Consider the following 20,275-nt stretch of genomic DNA (forward strand, 5'->3'; position numbering starts at 1 on the left):
ACCCACTAGTGCTGTTCTCCTGACACCAATTACCATATCCTACTGAGCCTGCAACCCGTGGAAGGGGTTTGCATCCAATCTGGGCCTACTGTACAGTATTTTGGAGGCTCTGTAGAAGGACTAGGCAACCTCAGGGAGAGGCAGAACAGCTGAGAGGTGAAGGCAAACCTCAGGGAACCTTGGCCCCTTTACCTCAGCTCTATGCTGGAGGAAGCTGACCCTTTTACACAGATTGGCTCCTCCCATGCACACCCAGGTGCAGTAGGCACAACCACAAGCAGAAAATGGTGTAGTAGCTCCAGACAGATGGCCCAAGGCCAGTTACACACAATATTTGAAATTGACCTGTACCTGAATCCTACCCAAGTGGATGCAAAACCAACACAACCAGTTGTGGGCTTCTGATCACACCAGCACTTGATCCAACTAACATCAAGAGTGGCACACACAAAGGGGGATTCTGGCAGGCACCAGACCCTGTTGGCAGCAACTGCTCCTCAGAGGCAGCCCCTGCACAGTGACTCATACTCGGTGATTGAGGTTTACCTTTATAGTTAGCCTGAAGGGTTAACTCTACCCACAAAAGGGCCAACAGCACTCAAGACTCAACTACAACAAAAACAGTGCACATAATCCACAAGAAACATTTATGGAACGTGGACAACAGGTGATCTGGAAGATTGTGCCACTGAGCCCAAGACAGCTTCTTTACGAAGTCATCATAACAAGTTTGGGAGTCATAGCAGATCTATCTAATACACAGAGACAAAATGGGAAGATAAACAACTATGCCCAAGCTAATGAAGTAAAGTGAATCCCCAGGGAAAGAATTAAATGAAATGGAAGTACCCAAAATACCAGATGCAGAGTTTAAAACAATGTTTATAGGATGCTCAAGGACCTTAGGTGAAGAATGGATGGATGATCTCCGAACTTCAATAAAAAGAGAGTAAGCATTAAAAAGGACATAGAAACCATAAAAAATAACCAATCAGAAATGTAGAATACAATATCTGAAATGAAGAATATATTATAAAGAATAAACAACAGATTAGATGAAGCAGAGGATCGAATCATTGATTTAGAAGACAAGGTAATAGTAAACACCTAAGAAGAGCGTCAAAATGAGAAAAGATTTAAAAAAATTTTTTTATTGTTGTTCAATTACAATAGTCCCAATTTTCCTCCCATGACCTACCCATCTCTCATCTCCCACTTTCAGTCCTCCCGACTTCTTATCTTTGTTCCTGGGTCCCTTATACATGCTCCTTAACTGGACCCCTTCCCTTCTTTCCCTTGTTATCCCCTCCCCCTCCTCTGGTTACTGTCAGCTTCTTCTTTTTTTTTTTTTTTTTTTAATTTTATTGTTGTTCAGCCCTGGCTGGTGTAGCTCAGTGGACTGAGCGTGGGTTGGGAACCAAAGTGTCCCAGGTTCAATTCCCAGCCAGGGCACATGCCTGGGTTGCAGGCCAGAACCCCCAGCAACAGCACATTGATGTTTCTCTCTCTCTCTATCTCCCTCCCTTCCCTCTCTAAAAATAAGTAAATAAAATCTAAAAAAAAAATTATTGTTGTTCAAATACAGTTGTCTACATTTTCTCCCCACAACTCCCCCCAACCCCAGACATCCCCCTCCTTGGTTTTGTCTATGTGTCCTTTATTGTTATTCCTGAAAACCTTTACCCCCTCCCCAATTATCCCCTCCCACCTCCACTCTGGTTACTGTCAGATTGTTTCAATGTCTCTGATTATATTTTGCTTGCTTATCTGTTTTGTTGATTAGGTTCCACTTAAAGGTGAGTTCATATGGTATTTGTCTTTCACTGACTGGCTTATTTCATTTTGCATAATGCTCTCCAATTCCATCCATGTTGTTGCAAAGGGTAGGCATTCCTTCTTTCTTTCTGCTGAGTAGTATTCCCTTGTGTAAATGTCCCAACTTTTTGAATCCACTCATTTACTGATGGGGACTTAGGCAACTTCCAAATCTTGGCTATTGTACATAGTGCTGCTGGGAACATAGGAGTGCATGAGTTCTTTTGAATTGGGGTTTCAGGATTCTTAGGGTGTATTTCCAGCAGTGGAATTGTCAAGTCAAAAGGCAATTCCATTTTTAATTTTTGTAGAAATTCCACATTGTTTTCCACAGTGGCTACACCAGTCTGCATTCCTGCCAACAGTGCACTAAAGTTCCCTTTTCTGCACATCCTCCCAAGTACTTATTGTTTGTTGATTTATTAATGATAGCCATTCTGACAGGTGTGAGGTGATCTCACATTGTGGTTTTAATTTGCATCTTTATGATGGCTAGTTATGAGCATTTTTATATGTCTATGGGCTACCTGTATGTCCCCCTTGGAGAGGGGTGTATTGACATCCTTTGTCCATTTTTTAATTGGATTGCGTGTCCTCCTTAAGATGTATGAGTTCTGTATATATCTTGGAGATTAATCCCTTGTCCAATGTATCATTGGCAAATAAATTTTCCCATCCAGTTGATTCACTTTTCATTTGGTTGTTTCCTTTCATCATACAGAAGCTTTTTAATTTGATGAGGTCCTATTTGTTTATTCTCTCATTTATGTCCCTTGCTCTCAGGGACATATTGGTGAAAATATTGCTGCATGATATATCTGAAATTGTCCTATGTTCTCTTTTATGGCTTTTATGGTGTTATGACTTATATTTAAGTCTTATCCATCTTGAGTTTATTTTTAAGTACGGTGTAACTTGGTGATCGAGTTTCATATTTTTGCATGTAACTGTCCAGATCTCCCAGCACCATTTCTTGAAGAGGCTATTTTTATTCAATTTTATGCTCCTGCCCACTTCTTCCAATAAAACCATAGAAACATGAGTTTATTTCTGGGCTCTCTATTCTGTTCTGCGATCTATGTCTCTGTCCTTATGCAGATGCCAGACTGTACTGATAGCAGTGGCCTTGTAATCTACTTTGATATTAGGTGTTATGATCCCTCCTACTTTGTTCTTCTTTCTCAAAATGACTGAGGCTATTCAGCGTAATTTATGACTCCATATAAACATTTGAATGTTTGTTCTATATCTGTGAAATACGTCATTGGTATTTTAAGAGAGATTACATTGAATCTATAAATTGTTTTGGGCATTTTGATGATGTTAATTCTTCCAATCCATGAACATGGTACATGCTTTCACTTATTTGTGTCTTCCTTAATTTCTTTCTTCAGTGTTGTATAGTTTTCTGAGTACAGGTCTTTTACTTCATTGTTAGGTTTATTCCTAGGTACTCTATTTTTCTTGTTGCTATAGAAAATGGTTTATTTTTCCTGATTTATGTTTCTGATATTTCATTGTTGGGGTGCAAAAATACCTTCAGTTTTTGAATATTGATTTTGCATCCCACTGTTTTGCCAAATTTACTCCTTAGGTTCAGTAGGTTTTTGATGGAGTTTATGAGGTTTTCTATGCACACTATCTGGTCATCTATAAACTATGACAGTTTTACTTACTCCTTTCCAATTTGTATGCCTTTTATTTCTTTTTCTTCTCTGGTCACTGTGGCCAGAACTACTAATACTATGTGGAATAGAAGTGGTGAAAGTGGGTACCTTTGTCTTGTTTCTCATCTTAGTGGGAACGCTTTTAGTTTCTGCCTGTTGAGTATAATGTTTTAGGCTTTAGATTTCTTCTATATCACCTTTATTGTGTTGAGTTATGCTCCCTCCACTCCCACCTTGCTGAGTGCTTTTATCATAAATGAATGTTGTACCTTATCAAATGCTTTTTTCCACATCTATTGATACGATCGTGTGATTTTTGATTTTTGTTTTATGTGATGTATTATGTTTATTGATTGAGAATATTGTACCATCCTTGCATCCCTGGGATGAATCCCACTTGATCATAGTATGTGATCTTTATGATCTTTTTAATTTAGTGCTGAATGAGGTGTGCCAATATTTTGTTGAGAATTTTAGTGTCTATGTTCATCAGAAATATTGTCCTGAAGTTTTCTTTCTTTGTCGTATCTTTATCTGGTTTTGGGATTAGGATGATGGTGGCTTCACAAAACGAGTTTTGGAGTCTTCCCCCTGATTAGATTTTGTGGAATAGATTGAGGAGTATAGGAGTTAGCTCTTCCTTAAATGTTTTGAAAATTCTCCTGTGAAACTGCCTGGTCCAGGGCTTTTGTGGTCCAGGGCTGGGAGTTATTTGATTACTGCTTCAATTTCACCAGCTGTTTTCCATCTGTTCAGGCTTCCTGCTTCTTCTTCATTCAATTTTGAAAGATTATATGTTTCTAGAAATTTCTCCATTTCATCCAGGACTTCAAATATCGTGACATATAATTGTGTGTGGCAGTTTCATACAATTCTTTGTATTTGTGTGTTATTGCTTGTAATTTCTCTTCTTTCATTTCTGATTTTGTTAACTTGGGTCCTCTCTCTTTTTCTTGATGAGTCTGATTAAGGCTTACCAATTCTGTTTATCTTTTCAAAGAACCAGTTCTGGATTTATTGATTCTTTGAAATGTTATTTTAGTTTCGTCATTTAATTCTTCTCTGATATTGATTATTTCCTTCCTTCTACTTGCTCTGGGCTGTCTTTGTTGTTATTCCTCCAGTTCTTGTAGATGTGGGGTTAGGTTGTTTATTTGAAATGTTTCTATCTTTTTTAGGTAGGCCAGAATCACCATGAACTTCCCTCTCAGGACGGCCTTGGCTGTGTCCCATAAGGTTTGGGTTGTTGTGAGTTCATTTTCATTTCTTTCCAGAAAGTTTTTGATTTCTTTCCTAATATCATTCTTGGCCCATTCATTGTTCAATAGCATGCTATTCAATCTCCATGATTTTGAGTGTTTTGGGTTTTTTCCCTTGGAGTTGGTTTCTAGTTTCAATTCCTTGTGGTTAGAAAAAATGCTTGGTATGATTTCAGTTTTCTTGAATTTGTTGAGGCTTGTTTTGTGTCCTGTCATGTTGCCTATCTTTGAAAATGTTCCATGTGCATTTGAAAAGAATGTGTACTTTGCTTTTTGGGGGGATGAAAAGTTCTATGTATATCAGTGAAGTCCATTTCATCTAGTGCATTGTTTGGTGCCACCATATGCTTATTGATATTTTGTTTGGAAGATCTATCCACTGTTGACAGTGAGGTGTTAAAATCCCTTAGTAAAAGTGTGTTGTTGTCTATATCTTTTTAAAAATATTTCAAATACATTTTATTGATTATGCTATTACAGTTCTCCTATTTTTTCTCCCCTTTATTCCCCTCTACCCTGTGCTCGCCCTCCTGCCAACATCCTCCCACACCTTAGTTCATTTCCATGGGTTGTACATCTACGTTCTTTGGCTTCTGTGTTTCTTACACCATTCTTAACATTCCCCTGTCTATTTCATCCCTACCACTTCTGCTTCTTATTCCCTGTACATTTTCCCCATTCTCCCTCCCCCCACCCCTCTGACACCCTTCCATATAATCTCCACTTCTGTGATTTTGCTCCTGTTTGCTTAGTATGTTTTCTTTTTAGGTGCAGTTGTTGATAATTGTGAGTTTATTGTCATTTTACTGTTCATACATTTGATCATCTTCTTTTTCTTAGGAAAGTCCATTTAACATTTCATATAATAAGAGCTTGGTGATGAGGAACTCCTTTAACTTGACCTTATCTGGGAAGCCCTTCCATTCTAAGTGTGGGCTTTGTTGGATAGAGTAATCTTGGATGTAGGTCCATGTCTTTCATGACTTTGAGTAGTTCTTTCCAGCCCCTTCTTGCCTGAAAGGTGTCTTTTGAAAAAGCAGGCTGATAGCCTTAGGGGAACTCCTTTGTACATAACTGTCTCCTTTTCTCTTGCTGCTTTTAAGATTCTCTCCTTCTCTTTCATCTTGGGAAATGTAATTATGATGTGCCTTGGTGTGTTCTCCTTGGGTCCAACTTCTTTTTGACTTGGAGCTTCCTGGAATTCCTGGAAATCTGTTTCCTTGGTCAGATTGAGGAAGTTTTCCTTCCTTATGTTTTCAAAAAAGTTTTCAAATTCTTGGTCTTCCTCTTCTCCTTCTTGCACCCTTATGATCCAGATGTTCAAACAATTAACGTTGTCCTAGAGTTTCCTAAACCTCTCCTCATTTTTTTTTGAATTCATGTTTCTTCATTCTGTTGAATGTTTATTTCACCCTTCTGGTACAAACCATTGATTTGAGTCCTACTTTCCTTCCCATCACTGTTGGTCTCCTGTACATTTTCCTTTATTTCACTTTTCATACTCTTCATTTTTTTCCTTTATTTTGTGGCCATATGAAACCATTTCTATGAGTATCCTGATTACCAGTGTTTTCACCTGTGCATCTAATAGGATGGCTATCTCCTCCTCACTTAGTTCTATTTTTGGAGTTTTTAATCTGTTCTTTCATTTGGGACATATTTGTTCATCTCTGTGCACCTATTGCATAGTAAGGGGTGGAGCCTTAGGGCTTTGTCAGGGCAGGGCAACCCACATTGCTGTGTTGTGGCTCTGTCTGTGGTGGAGGGGTCTGAGAGGAAACAATGCTGTTTGCTCTGCTCTTCGCCTACTTTCAGTCACTTCCCTTGCTACCCACAAGCAAAGTGGACCCTTCTGGTGCTGATTCCTGGGTGAATCCGGGATGAGTTTGTGTACATTCTAGGACCCTGTGAATCTCTCCAACAATCTCTCCTGTGATGCTGGGAGTTTCTCCTGCTGCTGTAACCTTCACACATCTTTTTAATCAGAGGTTTTGAGGCTTATTTCTCCATGCCCAAACTCTGAGTTGTATGGTCTGTCTTGCTCCCCAGTTGTTCTTCCAGGTTTCTCTGCATACAAACATGGGACTGCTCCATCTGCAAGACACCCCCTGCCACACATTCTCTCTTCCTTGGATGCCAGTCTTCATCCCTCCTACCAGTCTGAATGAATGTTTCTTTTGTAATTCCTTGGTTGTCAAACTTCAATACACCTCAGCTTTCTGGCAGTTCTGGTTACTTTTTGTCCTTAAATTTCTTGTTGTCCTTCTTTTGGTTGTGCAAACAGGCAAAGTATATCTAACTATGCCTCCATCTTGGCTGGAAATCTGTCTATATCTTTCTTGAAGTCCTCCAAGATTTTTCATATATATTGGGTGCTCCATGTTTGGTGCATATATGTTTACAATGTTTATGTCTACTTGATGGGTTCCCAAAAAGAAAAGAGAATTTTTTAAAAGTGAGGAAATTCTAAGGCACCTATGGGGCAACATGAAGTGTAACAATGTCTGCATCATATGGGCACCAGAAGATGAGAGTGACCGGGAACAGAGAACTTTTTCAAAGAAATAATGGCTGAAAACTTCCATAACTTGGTGAAGTAACCTAAGTTCAGGAAGAACAGAGAGCCCCAATCAAATTGAACCCCAGGGGATTTACACTAAGACATATCACAAGTAAGAATGGCAAAGGTTAAAAACAAAGAGAGAACTTTAAAGGCAGCAAGCGAGAGACAGTTAGTTTTAGTTATCTAAATGGGGCTCCAAAAGCTGTTAACTGATTTCCCACCAGAAACACTCAGGAAAGAGGGATTTGTATGAAATACCCAAGATTATGAAAAGCTAAATGAGTCCATTACCACCAAATCAATATTGCAAGAAATGTCAAAGTGTCTGTTTTAAGAAGAAATAGAGAGAAGAACAGAAGTATAAAAAATAAAATAACAATAAGTAAATATCTAACAATAATAACCTGAAATATAAATGGATTAAATGTTGCATGAATAAGAAACATGACCCATACGTATGCTGTCTACAAGACACTCATCTCAGAACAAAAGATACACAAAGACTGAAAGTGAAGTGATAGAAAAACACTCTATGCAAATGAAAACAAGGAAACAAAACAAAAACCCTTGAGTAGTTATACTTATACCTCACTAAATAGACTTTAAAACAAAGGCCATAACAAGAGACACAAAAGGTCACTACATAGTACAATATGAAAGGGATCAATCCAACATGAGGATATAACCCTGGTAAACATATGCATCAAACATAGGAACACCTAAATATATAAAGAAAATCTTGGAGGATATTAAGGAAGATACCAACAGAAATACAGTGATCGTAGGGGGTCTTAACACCTCAATGGATAGATCTTCCAGACAAAATTTCAACAACGCAGCAGTGGCCTTAAATGTCACACTGGATCAAATTGTCTTACTTGATATTTACAGAACATTGCATCCCAATCAGTGGAATATACATTCTTCCGAAGTGCACATGGAACTGTCTCAAAGATAGACTACATGTTAGGACACAAAGTAAGTCTTAACAAATTCAAGAGCATTGAAATCATATCAAGCATCTACTCTGACCACAATGGTATGAAACTAGAAATCAACTACAAAAAGATACACCTGAAAAATACCCAAACACATGGAGGCTAAATGATGAATGGCTTAGCCCTGGCCAGTGTGGCTCAGTTTCTTGGAGCACTGTCCAAATCAAAATGTCATGGGTTCTAATCCTGGTCAGGGCATATGAAACCACAAAAATCCTAGAAGAAAACATAGGCAGTAAAGTCTCAGACATTGCTTGTAGCAATATTTGATATATTTCCCCAGACAAGGGAAATAAAAGAAAAAATAAGCAAATGGGACCTCAACAAACTAAAAAGATTTTGTACAAGTTTCCAGCAGAGATGGAGGCATAGGTAGACACACTGTGCCTCTTCGCACAACCAAGATAGGGACAACAACAATTTAGAAACAGAATAACAACCAGAACTGACAGAAAATTGAACTGTATGGAAATCGGACAACCAAGGAGTTAAAATAGACACATTCATCCAGACCAGTAGGAAGCGCAGAGTCAGGCATTCAGGTAGAGAGCGGTGGCAGCACAAAGAGTGGTGGAACCAGGCACATAAGGCATCCGGGTGCGTAAGACCAGAGCACATGGACCCTGGACATGCAGGCAGCTGGCAGACCCTGGGCACAGGGTGGCAACCGGCAGGCCCAGCAAGGCAGTGATTGTGAAGCAAGGCACTGCGTGCAACCCAGTGTCCCAGCGCCGGGAAATGGAGCCTTGGAGCACTGATTGAAAACACCTGTGAGGGTTGAGGCACAGGGAGAGACTCCCAGCCTCACAGGAGAGTTTGTTGGAAAGACCCACAGGTTCCTAGAATGTGCACAAGCCCACCCACCTGGGAATTAGCACCATAGAGGCCCAGTTTGCTTGGGGGAAGTGGCAGAAGGGACTGAAGTCTGACAGAGAGCAGAGTAAGCGCCATGGTTCCCTCTCAGACCCCGCCCCCACATGTAGCGTCACAACCCAGCCACTGGGTTGCCCCGCCCTGGGGAACACCTAAGGCTCCACTCCACCCCTCACTACATACCAGGCATGACCAGATTAAAAAAAAAAAATAGTTCAAAAGGAAGTACAAATCAAAACCCCAGAACCAATACTTTTAAGTAACCAGGAGATAGTCAAAGCACTGGTGATCAGGATGCTCACAAAATTGGTTCAATTTGGCCGCAAATTAGGATTAAAAGTGAAGGCTACGGTAACAGAAATGAAGGAAAAGCCACAGGGTTGCCCCACCCTGGGGAACACCTAAGGCTCCACCCCTCACTACGTACCAGGCATGACCAGATTAAAAAAAAAAAAAAAAAAATGGTTCAAAAGGAAGTACAAATCAAAAACCCAGAACCAATACTTTTAAGTGACTAGGAGATAGCCAATGTATCAGATGTACAGTTCAAAGCACTGGTGATCAGGATGCTCACAGAATTGGTTCAATCTGGCCACAAATTAGGTTAAAAAGTGAAGGCTACGGTAACAGAAATGAAGGAAAAGGCACAGGGAACCAATAGTGATGAAAAGGAAACTGGGACTCAAATCAATGCAGTGGACCAGAAGGAAGAAAGAAACAACCAAAGAGAAAAGAATGAAGAAACAAGTATTAAAAAAAATGAGGAGAGGCTTAGGAACCTCCAGGACATCTTTAAATGCCCCAACATTCGAATTATAGGGGTACCAGCAGGGAAAGAGGAAGAGCAACAAATGGAAAAGTTATATGAACAAATAATAAAGGAAATTTTTCCAATGTGGCAAAGGAAATAGATTTCCAGGAAGTCCAGGAAGCTCAGAGAGTCCCAAAGAAGTTGGACCCAAGGAGGAACACACCAAGGCACATCATTACATTAGCCTTGGCTAATTACATTAACCAAGGTAAAGATGGAGAGAATCCTAGAAGCAGCAAGAGATAAGGAGACAGTTACCTACAAAGGAGTTCCCATAAGACTGTCAGCTGATTTCACAAAAGAGACCTTGCAGGCAAGAAGTGGATGGAAAGACGTATTCAAAGTCATCAAAGGCAAGGACCTACATCCCAGATTGCTCTATCTAGCAAAGCTATCATTCAGAATGGAAGGGCAGATATAGTGCTTCCCAGGTAAGGTCAAGTTGAAGGAGTTCATCATCACCAAGTCCTTATTTGATGAAATGTTAAAGGGACTTATCTAAGAAAAAGAAGATAAAAAACATGTATAGTAAAATGACAGCAAACTCACAGTTATGAACAACCACACCAAAAAGAAAAACAGACTAAGCAAACAAGTAGAACAAAAACAGAACCACAGAAATGGAGATCACACGGAGGGATGAAGGGTTAGCAATAGGGGAGTGGGAGGAGGAGGGAGGGGGAAAAGTTATGGAGAATAAGTAGCACAGATGGTAGGTAGAAAATAGACAGGGGGAGGGCAAGAATAGTATGGGAAATGCAGAAGCTAAAGAACTTATTACACATGGTCATGAACTAAAGGGGGAATGTGGGTGAGAGAGGGTGTGTAGGGTGGAGGGGGATGGAGGGGGAGTAATGGGACAACTGTAATAGCATAATCAATAAAATATATTTAAAAAAGGACACATGACAAAACTTCGGGATGGTGGAACCAAGGGAGGGAGGTGGGTTTAGAGAGGATGGGGAGAAAGTACAGACAACTGTAACTGAACAATAATAAAATCATTAAAATATAAAGTCATTGGTGAAAATGAAAAAAATAAATAACAAGTTTTTGTACAGCAATGGAAACCATCAACAAAATAAAAATACAATCCACAGAATGGGGAAGCGTATTTTCTGATACATTGGATAAAGGGTTAACATCCAAAATTTATAAAGAATTTATAAAATTCAACACCAAAGTAAACAAACAAATCAATAATTCAACCCAGGCAAGGACCTGAACAGACACTTCTCAAAGAGGACATACAGATGACCAATAGACATATGAAAAGATCCCCAACATTACTAATCATTAGAGAAATGTATATTAAAACCACAATATCACCTCACACTGGTCAAAATGGCTATTATCAATAAATCGACAAACAAGTGCTAGTAAGGATGTGGAGAAAATGAACCCCACTGCACTGTTCGTGGGAATGCAGATTGACCCAGCCACTATGGACAGCATTATGGAAATATCTCAAATAATTAAAAATAAATCTGAATTTAACCCAGTATTCCTATTTATGGGAATATATATATGAAGAATCCCAAAACACTAATTCAAAAAAGCATAAGGACCTCTCTGCTCACTGTAGCATTATTTACAACTGCCAAGATATGGAAACAGCCCAAGGTTCCATCAGTAGATGAATGGATAAAGCAATTGTGGGACATTTATAAAATTGAATACTAATCAGCCATAAATAAAGAAATTTTTACCCTTTTGACAGCATGGACAGAACTGGAGAACATTATGCTAAGTGAAATAAGCCAGTCACAGAAAGACAAATACCATATGACTACACTCATGTGGAATCTAATGAACAAACTGAACTAACAAGCAAAATAAAGACAGACTCATAAATAGAAAGCAGGATGACAGTTATGGGGGGATTAGGGAGTGAAGAGATGAGGCAAAAATGAAAAACAACTCATGGACATGGACAACAGTGTGGTGATTGAGGTATGGAGGGAGGTGCAAGGGGGTTAAGTGGTAATGGAAAAACACAATAAAAAATTTAAATTTTTTTTCAGCAAACAAAAGTCTGGGACCAGATGGCTTCATAGGCAAATTTTGCCAAACATTCAAAGAACTAACATATATCTTTCTCAAACTATTCCAAAAAATTAAAGAGAGAAGACTTCCAAGTTCTTTACAAAGCCAGCATTATCCACACTCCAAAACCAGATAAAGAAGGAAACCTTAACTCTTGTGACAGCATGGATGGACTTGCACATTACTTTGCTAAGTAAATAAGCCAGTCAGAGAAAGACAAATACCACATGAACTCACTTACATGTAGAATCTAATGAACAAAATGAACTGATGAACAAAGTGGAAACAGAGGCATGGATACATGGATCTTCCTCCTCTCACCCCTTCTATTGTCATTTTACACTGTCTTTTTCTTCATCTGCTGTTTCTCATGTGGGGAGAACTTGGAAATCTTGTGTCGCAGGTAGAAGGCTTCCTTTCCCCAAGTGCCCCTTGAACTGTTTCCAAATCTCAGCAGTAGTCTCTTGTGTCTGAGCCATGGACCTACTACAAAACCACCTTTTAGAGCAGGTGGCCTACTATAAGACGCAAGTCAGAATATGCACTCTCTAAAAGCTGAAGCAAACTTACATTTTACATGGATAGTCATAGTGAGGTATTACAATAAATATATGATTTAAATATTGTACTTTTGTAACCTAAAGACCAGGTAACATTTTTATTTGTTTTTAGGTCTTTTCCTCCCGTGTTTTCCTAAATAGCATCCTTCCAAAATCCTCTGAGAATGCAGGAAGGGAAACCAAGCATCAGCCTGTGCACCAAAGAGCTGCACAGCTTATGACCACTCATGCTTCCCAAGGATGAGGGAAACATTTTTGTAACGTTTTCAACTGCAGTTTTACAAAGGAAACAATGTAGAATCCAGGAAGCTATCATCTCCAGGAGACTTTCTGGAAGACCTGGAAACATTTCTGTGATTGTGTTTCCTCATCTAGAAACAAGAGTAACACTGTACCCCTCAGGGTAAGATGTGAGAGAAAAAGTAAGATACTATTTGCCAAGGTCCTTTGAAAAAGTCACTATACAGTCATGACTTGCTGAAGAACTCTGTAGAAAAAATACTCTGAGTTTCAAAATGCCTTATGCATTTCTGCTACCACTACATAGCTGGGGGAATGTGATCTTCCAATAAAGAAATATTTGTTTTTCTCTTCTCTTTAGAAATAATTGTATAAATCCAACACTTTATAGTCATATCCGTTAACTTTAAAACAAGCTCATCACTTTGCCAGCCTACTTCTACTATATAATCAATTTATACATGCATATATTAATAAGACTCATCAATATACAGCCTCATCTTCAAAAATATAAATAAAATGATTTCTTATTGTCTTGCACATCCTAAAGTGGTCAAGTAAAATGCAGAGACTGGGATTCCAGGGTAAACTGCATCCTTAGTGTGGAATCAACTCAGAATAGATGCCTCAGGAAACAATACCTGTTAATTCAGCTTCCTGCAGCCCAAGCCTTGAACTCCCACCTCCTTACCAGATTTCCTTTTCACTGTTGAGGTGGAAGGTTCTGGGGCCTCTTCTCTGTTTCTGCGTTCCACGGAGTCCTCACTGCTGATGTCTGTACAGAGAACAAAAAACCCTTAGTTGCCCAAGGAGCCCACAGACAGAAAGCCCCATGACAAGAGCACTAGGAAGACCTAGAAACTAAGTTAACTCAGGTCCCCCTGGTCTGTGCCCTAAAGCGTGGGCCTGGCAGGTTGCTCCAGGTCCTACACAGAAAGTGTGAGATTCAGGCACAGAGGGCAGCTGTGCCCATCCTGCAGCAATTCTTACCCCACAGTCACCCTGTCTCCCACCTCCACCACACTCAACCTCTTCTTTCATTCTCAGTTTAATTCTCCACTTTCCTATTGGCTAGTTTCCACTAACCATGCCTGGCAATGGCATGCCTTTATAACTCTCCTTGTCTTCATGAGTTCCATTTTCTCTCCTGTAACGAGTACCTTGGTTCTTTGATTTTTCCTCAACTCCTACATCTGTCACTTTCTTCTCTTGCATAGAAACAGTGTGATATCAATGCTTAAGTCAACCATTTCTGTTTTGATATTTTTCCAACTACTGCGGACACTTTTCTGCTGAACTTGCTGCATAAGGCGCTGGTTCCCTCCCCTTCCTACCTCTAACCAGGTCACCAGGACTGCCTCCATGGGCCCTCTGACAGGTCCCAGACCCCTGCCCAGTACTGTGGTTCACATCACACACTCTTTCAGTCAGCCTTGCCTATTATGTCAGACGCCTGGTTACAGTCACTCCTTCCTTGGGCTTCCCATTCAACTCCTGAATTAAAAAATGGCTTTTCCTTCTTTATGGCCACCGGATCTATAGAGCTGGAACTCACTGGGATTCCATGGTTTGGTAGATCTGCTCCTGGACCAAATTGCAAAAATGAAGAATTTCACTTCTTTCTTCAGAGAGAATGAGCACCCTCACTACAATTAAGCCCTTCTCCCTGTTATCCCACTGCAGGGAGAGCTCCCCCACTCTCTCCTTTCCTGCTGCTCAGCTCTGTCCTTCCTTTGTGCCTCTGTTAACTCTGGTTTTTTTTTATTTTTACTTGTGATTCTACTTTTCAGAGGAGAGGCCTATTTTTACCTAAGAAGGTTCTCAGGCCATTTTCATCAGTGTGGACACCTTACCTTCCCAGTGGAATTAGGATCAGCCCCTTGTGCCTTCTTTGTGGAGACTGTCTCCTCCAATCAGACAAAGCTTGGTCCCCTCTCTATCAGTTCTCCATTCATTCTCCTTTACTCATTCTTGACATAGGGTTGTTGTTGTCTCCCGATTTTTACTATTTATTGATATTTATTTCCCTCTATATCTTGTTCTACTCATACTTACTTCTCTACATTTATTATATCACTGTGCACCAGGGCCCAGCAGGGTCCAGGGTGAAGCAAAGTAGTTCTCTACAGCACAGGAGGTGCTGAGAGTGAGATCCTCTTCACAAGCCTCTGGGTGCCTGCCTCACCCCTAGACCTGACCTTGCTGTGCCCTATGTGAACCTTCAGTTTATCCATTCTCTACCATGTTTCTTACTTTCTCCTACTGTATTTCTTCATTGTTTTTGTGACCTGTGAATGCCCTTTCTATGTCAATTTTGTCTTTATGTTTTCTCCATCTTAAGCACTCTCATCATTAGTGAAGTTCTACTCTTGTGACTGTATCCACCACACTGAGTCCCTCCACCTCCCTGTTCCCCTCCACACTCATCCAACCCAAACATTCAGTCTTACCTGCTGGCTCAGACTGCTGGGCACATTGTTCATTCGCTTGTTGGCTTTCTAGGGCATCGCTGTTTCCAGTGGTTGTATGAACAATCACACTTATCTCTTCTTCAGAGATGTGATTTGAGAGTCCATTATCAGATGTGGCTGTACCTAGACCACATTTGGATTCATAGATATTTAATTTGCTTCCTGCATCAATCAGGGTCCAGCAGGAAAATACAATAAGAAGCTGTCTAAACTTTAGAGCAGAGGGAATTTAGTCCAGATGATTAGTTATACAGCTGATGGAAGAGCCAAGAAGCCCAAATGGAAGAATGTGGCAGCTCTCAAAATGGTCAAGAGCAAGGTATGTGAAGGACTAAGGGTGAGGTCTGTGCCAAGGTCATATTCCAAGGTCACTGGGTAGAGACAAGGTGGACTATGGCTGGCCTGCTTGGTGAGAAGTGGTGTCATGGGGAAGATGCAGCTACTGTCAGAGTTGAGGCCCGAGAAAGTGACAGCAATATATACCGGCTTCTCCCTTGCTCCCATCCTCTAATGTCTTGCTACTGTCTACCAGGTTAGGAACTCAGCTGGACGCAGTACAATGGAGCTGGCAAGCAAATCTGCAGCGGTCTGTGGCCAGAGTTAGAGGGCAGAGCAGAGCAGGAAAAGATAAGGAATGAATCTGAGTAAACCTCCCAGGACCTACACACCCCCTTCCCCACAGTGAACCTCCTCTGTGCATTATTGACTCCATTGATCCATCCCACTCTGTTCCCACCAACTCCCATTGTGTATGAATGGATAAACATTACTTTCATTGCAGCTTGGCTTTTTTCATTTAGAACTATTTTTCTAAGCAAAGTAATTTATAAAAAATATTATTTACTAAATTAATTCTCACAATTTTAACATAGAACTTGGGCTCTGGTGCATTCTAATGCAATATCCATAGTTCTTTGGAGCCCCCTCTTGGAAGGAGGGGCACAAGACACAGCCTTTTCTGCCCCTGTGCTTGTCACAGTCAACCTTCCTAGATGAGTCAGACTCTTGGACACATTTATTGGTGGTTTGTTTGCAATATTTGGGTCATTGCTCCCTCCCACCACACCCCCCTACAGATACACACACACACACACACACACACAGTGAAACCCTTTTCTGCCCATTACTCACCACTATTCCTTCCTCTCACCCCTCCTGTTCCCACCAGCTCACTGGTAGATAAAGTACTAAAAATATGGATTGATGCATGTTGGATGTTTTATACTCTTAAACATTAACTTTTTGAGTAAACATGACTTGTGAAAAGTATAAAGGTGCTCTCAAAAATCATTCTGAATTTTTTTAGTAAAAATGTGTTATTAATTTAAAATATCCTTTCTTGAATAACACATCCCAGTGGAGGCTACATAATATGTCTTCCAGGGTGTTTTAGAGCAGCTCCAGGCCTGCAGCCCTGGAGATGAAGGGAGAGGGTTTGCACAGATTCACATGGTGTTTGTGGTCCTGTGTAAGGGACCCAACACATGAGAGATCCTGGCCCAGGAGGAACACTCATTATCCCTACCCCCCTCTTCTCACTGCAGTGCTGGCCACTGCTGGGTGTGACATCAAAGCAAGGCTGCAGCCAGTGTTAAGCGAGACAGAGGCAGAAGGCTTGTGAAACCAGGTGCATGGGCAATAGGTCCAGGCCAAGGATAGCAGGAGCTGGCAGCACATGCAGGAGGTAGGGAAGAACCAGCCCTCCCAAAAACCAGTAAAAGGAAGACTCTGTTATCTAAATCTTTGGGGAAAATGCAGATGCAAAGAATGACTATTCTGGACAATCAGCACTAAAAAGAATCAGCCCTACCCCCACCCCCATAGCACATGCCAGAATAAGACAAGAATAGCAAATGATCATAAAACAGTTACTAGAAACACACCAGTGTAATTCATGGGATGTGGGCCACTCCAAGGCAGGTTTGGATATGAGTTTCTATCAGTTCCTGGGGGAAGAAAGTAGAAATTTATTTCAGAAATTGAAGTGTGAGCTGTGCTGTTTTCCTCTAGTCCCATGTAAACCTTTACAAGGTAAGACTTGATGGTCACCTCCCCCAGGTATTAATACAGGCGTCATCTGGACCTCGGGGTTCCCCTGTGACTGTAGCCATCCACTACACTGCTGGCCTCAGCCAGGCCATCTACTGAGATTGCTCACAAGCCACTCAGTAACTGCAGATGGCTTTTCATGTCACCCGAAGTCACCATGAACTTTTAGAGCTGCCTTTGACTGGTGCCCTTACATTCTACAAAATCTTGTTCTCTCTTCCCCACTTCCCTTCACACCACACCATGACTCTGCATGCCTGTTTTTCTGTACTATTGGACTTTTCATGAGATTCAGTGTCTGATTTCCTGCACTCCCTCCAACTCCTGGTATTCTTCTTTCTATGTGTTTCTCTCTGCTTATGTTTCCTATTTTTGACTCAGGCTTCTGTCTTTTCCATGAGACTATCTGGTGTGTACAGGGTTAGGAACACAGGCTCGGGGTCCAGAATATCTAGGTTTATCTTGCCTATTTGACCCCAAGCCAACTGCATACACAGTCTCTCTAGATTTCAGTCCTTTTCACAAATGGGCAGATAGTGAGACTGCTCCCCAAGGGCAGGTGTGAGCACTAAGCCCACGACTGCATGAGTAAATGTTCAATAAGTAAGCTCTTAATAATATAGTTGTTTTATTCTGTCCTTTACCTCCTTTTCCTGTCTTTCATTTCTCTTCCTTCTCTCTCCCTCAAATTATAACCATCTTCTCCTCCACGTCTTACCACTTCCTCTCTTCTTTCCTCATATGCCTGCCTATGTCCTTGAACATTCCTGCTCTTGAACAGCATCCCCTATATTTACATCAGTCCCATTTTCTGTCATCATCAAGGATCTCCTATGTGATGTTGACCTTGTGCCCACAGTTCCTAGTCCTCCACAGCTTCACACTGATCTTCTCTTACAGGGTTTTTCTAAATCACAATTACTTCCAGGTCAGCATTCTTGTTAAATCTGGTTTCCTGACACTCTGGGTTCCTGTCTTGATTATTGGGCTCATGGTCTCCTGTCACAGCTACTCCTACAAGATTGACCCCTGGGCCAGTGCTCACACATATACCCACCGCTGCCTTCTCCAGGTTCCTCTATGCTTCTCCCCAGATTCCCAAACCTTACTCTGGCCTCAGAGCCCACCTCCCTTTCTCCTTTCCTCTAAGCAGATGAGAATCAGTTTTTATCTGGTTGCAATCACCTTGTTCAAGGCTTAGTTGGCTATCAGATCTCCCCTTGTTTTCTTCTGCATCACTTTCCAGGTAATTGCTTATGTTTGATATCTCTGAGAGAAGGCAAGAGAAGAAGATAGTTAGAGATCCCCATCCAGAATAGTGACGTCTCCTCAAATTGCATGTTTCAGAATTTCCACGTGTGTTGTGGAGTATGTCATAATAAAACCTTTTCCTCTTCTTTAAAAGCAAGTTTGACTTTGGGTTAATTTTCTTGCTCATTACTCTGGAAACCTGATGAAAGTGGCCTCCCTCTGTGTTACTAGGCCAACACTGTGTTTAGGGTGAAAAACAAGCAGTGACAGTATGTAGGGAGATTGCCTGTGACCTGGGAGGGACTAGGAATGAACTCTAAGCCATATTTGGTCTTCCTCCAATGTGATGACTCTTGTAAGTTGGCTCTTTCCTTGTGGGGTTGCGGTAAGTTATGATTGTAGAGTTGTTACATGAGACACCGATTCCCATGGGCATGGTGTGGCTAAAACAGGTGGATCCTACACTAATAGCTAAGCTGTCACTCGAGGCAGGTAGTACACCACTTGATGAACTGCTGTGTGGACCACTACAAAGGGTCTCACAGAAGAGCAGTGGCTGACGCCACCCTTTAGGGATGTTATGTTTCTTGTCGTTTGTTCTTCTAAGTAAATCTGATGCCACTGTGTCTCTGCATGTCCCGCAAGTCTAAATGCCTGGTTAAACAGACCACCTGGTGTGTGTTATACTGTATCCATTATGTTATAAGCTTTGAGAGGCTCATGCTATGTCTGCTTCTTAACTGCTGTAGCTCCACCGCCTAGCACAGTGTTTGGCACATGGAAGGAACTCAGTATATACTTGTGGAAAAAAAATTGGCCATGGACATCAAAAAGTTAGTAATAAACCTAATTACCTCTTTTGAAGATTGTGTAACTGCGACATAAATCAGGATATTTCTTCATGATGGTGTTGCTGAACAAATCACGCAGAAGGGGCAAGTCAAATGTCTCCTGCAGTTCAGTAAGAATATCATATACAGCTGCTTCTACAGGAGTTCGCATAAGCTTTGCTTGATACTCCTTAAAAAATAGTGAATGGGGAAAATATAAATACAGAACAGCCTCCAGATAGTGATTTTATTGTTAATGTATGACAATTTCCCTAGATAGTATCTTCTGATGTAAAAGTTTAGAATTTATATATGTTTGTATGACCACTAAGTAGAACAACTAAATCTGTCTCCTAGAAAACATCTGTTTGTGAATTTAATCTCCTTATCCTCACTTATAGTAGATAGAAGGAGTAACAATTTTGTTCAACAAAAATAGGTTCATGTTAAGTGCTGTGTATCCTTTGCAGAGCCCAGCCAAATGTTTTAGGAATCGATTTAGCAGGTGATGAGCTGCTGTTCTTTTGACTAGAAAACACTTGTCCCTTCCCCAGGACAGACTCAGCCTAGAAGGGCTCAGGCAAGCCAGCTGATGATCTTTCCCTTCCTGTGAACTTTGCCATAAAGTAAGCATATTCATAGGGAAAGACAGAACTTGTACTCTGCATTTATGCTTAAGTTTTTTGCTAAAATTAACAGAATTCCAATACTCCAGAAATACCAACAGAAAAGCAAAACATAGGAAAAAATGTCACCAGACATTTATTCTCGGGGGATTTTAATGTTCTCAATCTAAATATTTAAAGTGATATTTATTGAAATGAAACGCTGTGACAATTACT

General features: G+C 40.8%; 1 protein-coding gene across 1 annotated transcript in view; it reads right to left on the minus strand.

Annotated features, from left to right (window-relative positions):
* Positions 1 to 20,171, minus strand: part of LOC114494158 (nuclear body protein SP140-like protein) — a 53,267-nt gene extending 33,096 nt beyond the window's left edge. Inside the window, exons 1-6 of the mRNA XM_036025007.1 lie at positions 19,458 to 20,171; positions 18,538 to 18,621; positions 17,187 to 17,249; positions 15,283 to 15,426; positions 14,270 to 14,416; positions 13,524 to 13,607 (exon numbers count right to left, since the gene is read on the minus strand). Of these exons, the coding sequence (XP_035880900.1) occupies positions 13,524 to 13,607; positions 14,270 to 14,416; positions 15,283 to 15,426; positions 17,187 to 17,249; positions 18,538 to 18,621; positions 19,458 to 19,605 (670 nt within the window). The 5' untranslated portion in view covers positions 19,606 to 20,171. The remainder of the gene's footprint in view (positions 1 to 13,523; positions 13,608 to 14,269; positions 14,417 to 15,282; positions 15,427 to 17,186; positions 17,250 to 18,537; positions 18,622 to 19,457) is intronic.
* Between the last annotated feature and the right edge of the window lie 104 nt (positions 20,172 to 20,275).

This window comes from Phyllostomus discolor, chromosome 4 (genome assembly GCF_004126475.2).
Source record: "Phyllostomus discolor isolate MPI-MPIP mPhyDis1 chromosome 4, mPhyDis1.pri.v3, whole genome shotgun sequence".
Lineage (NCBI taxonomy): Eukaryota > Metazoa > Chordata > Mammalia > Chiroptera > Phyllostomidae > Phyllostomus > Phyllostomus discolor.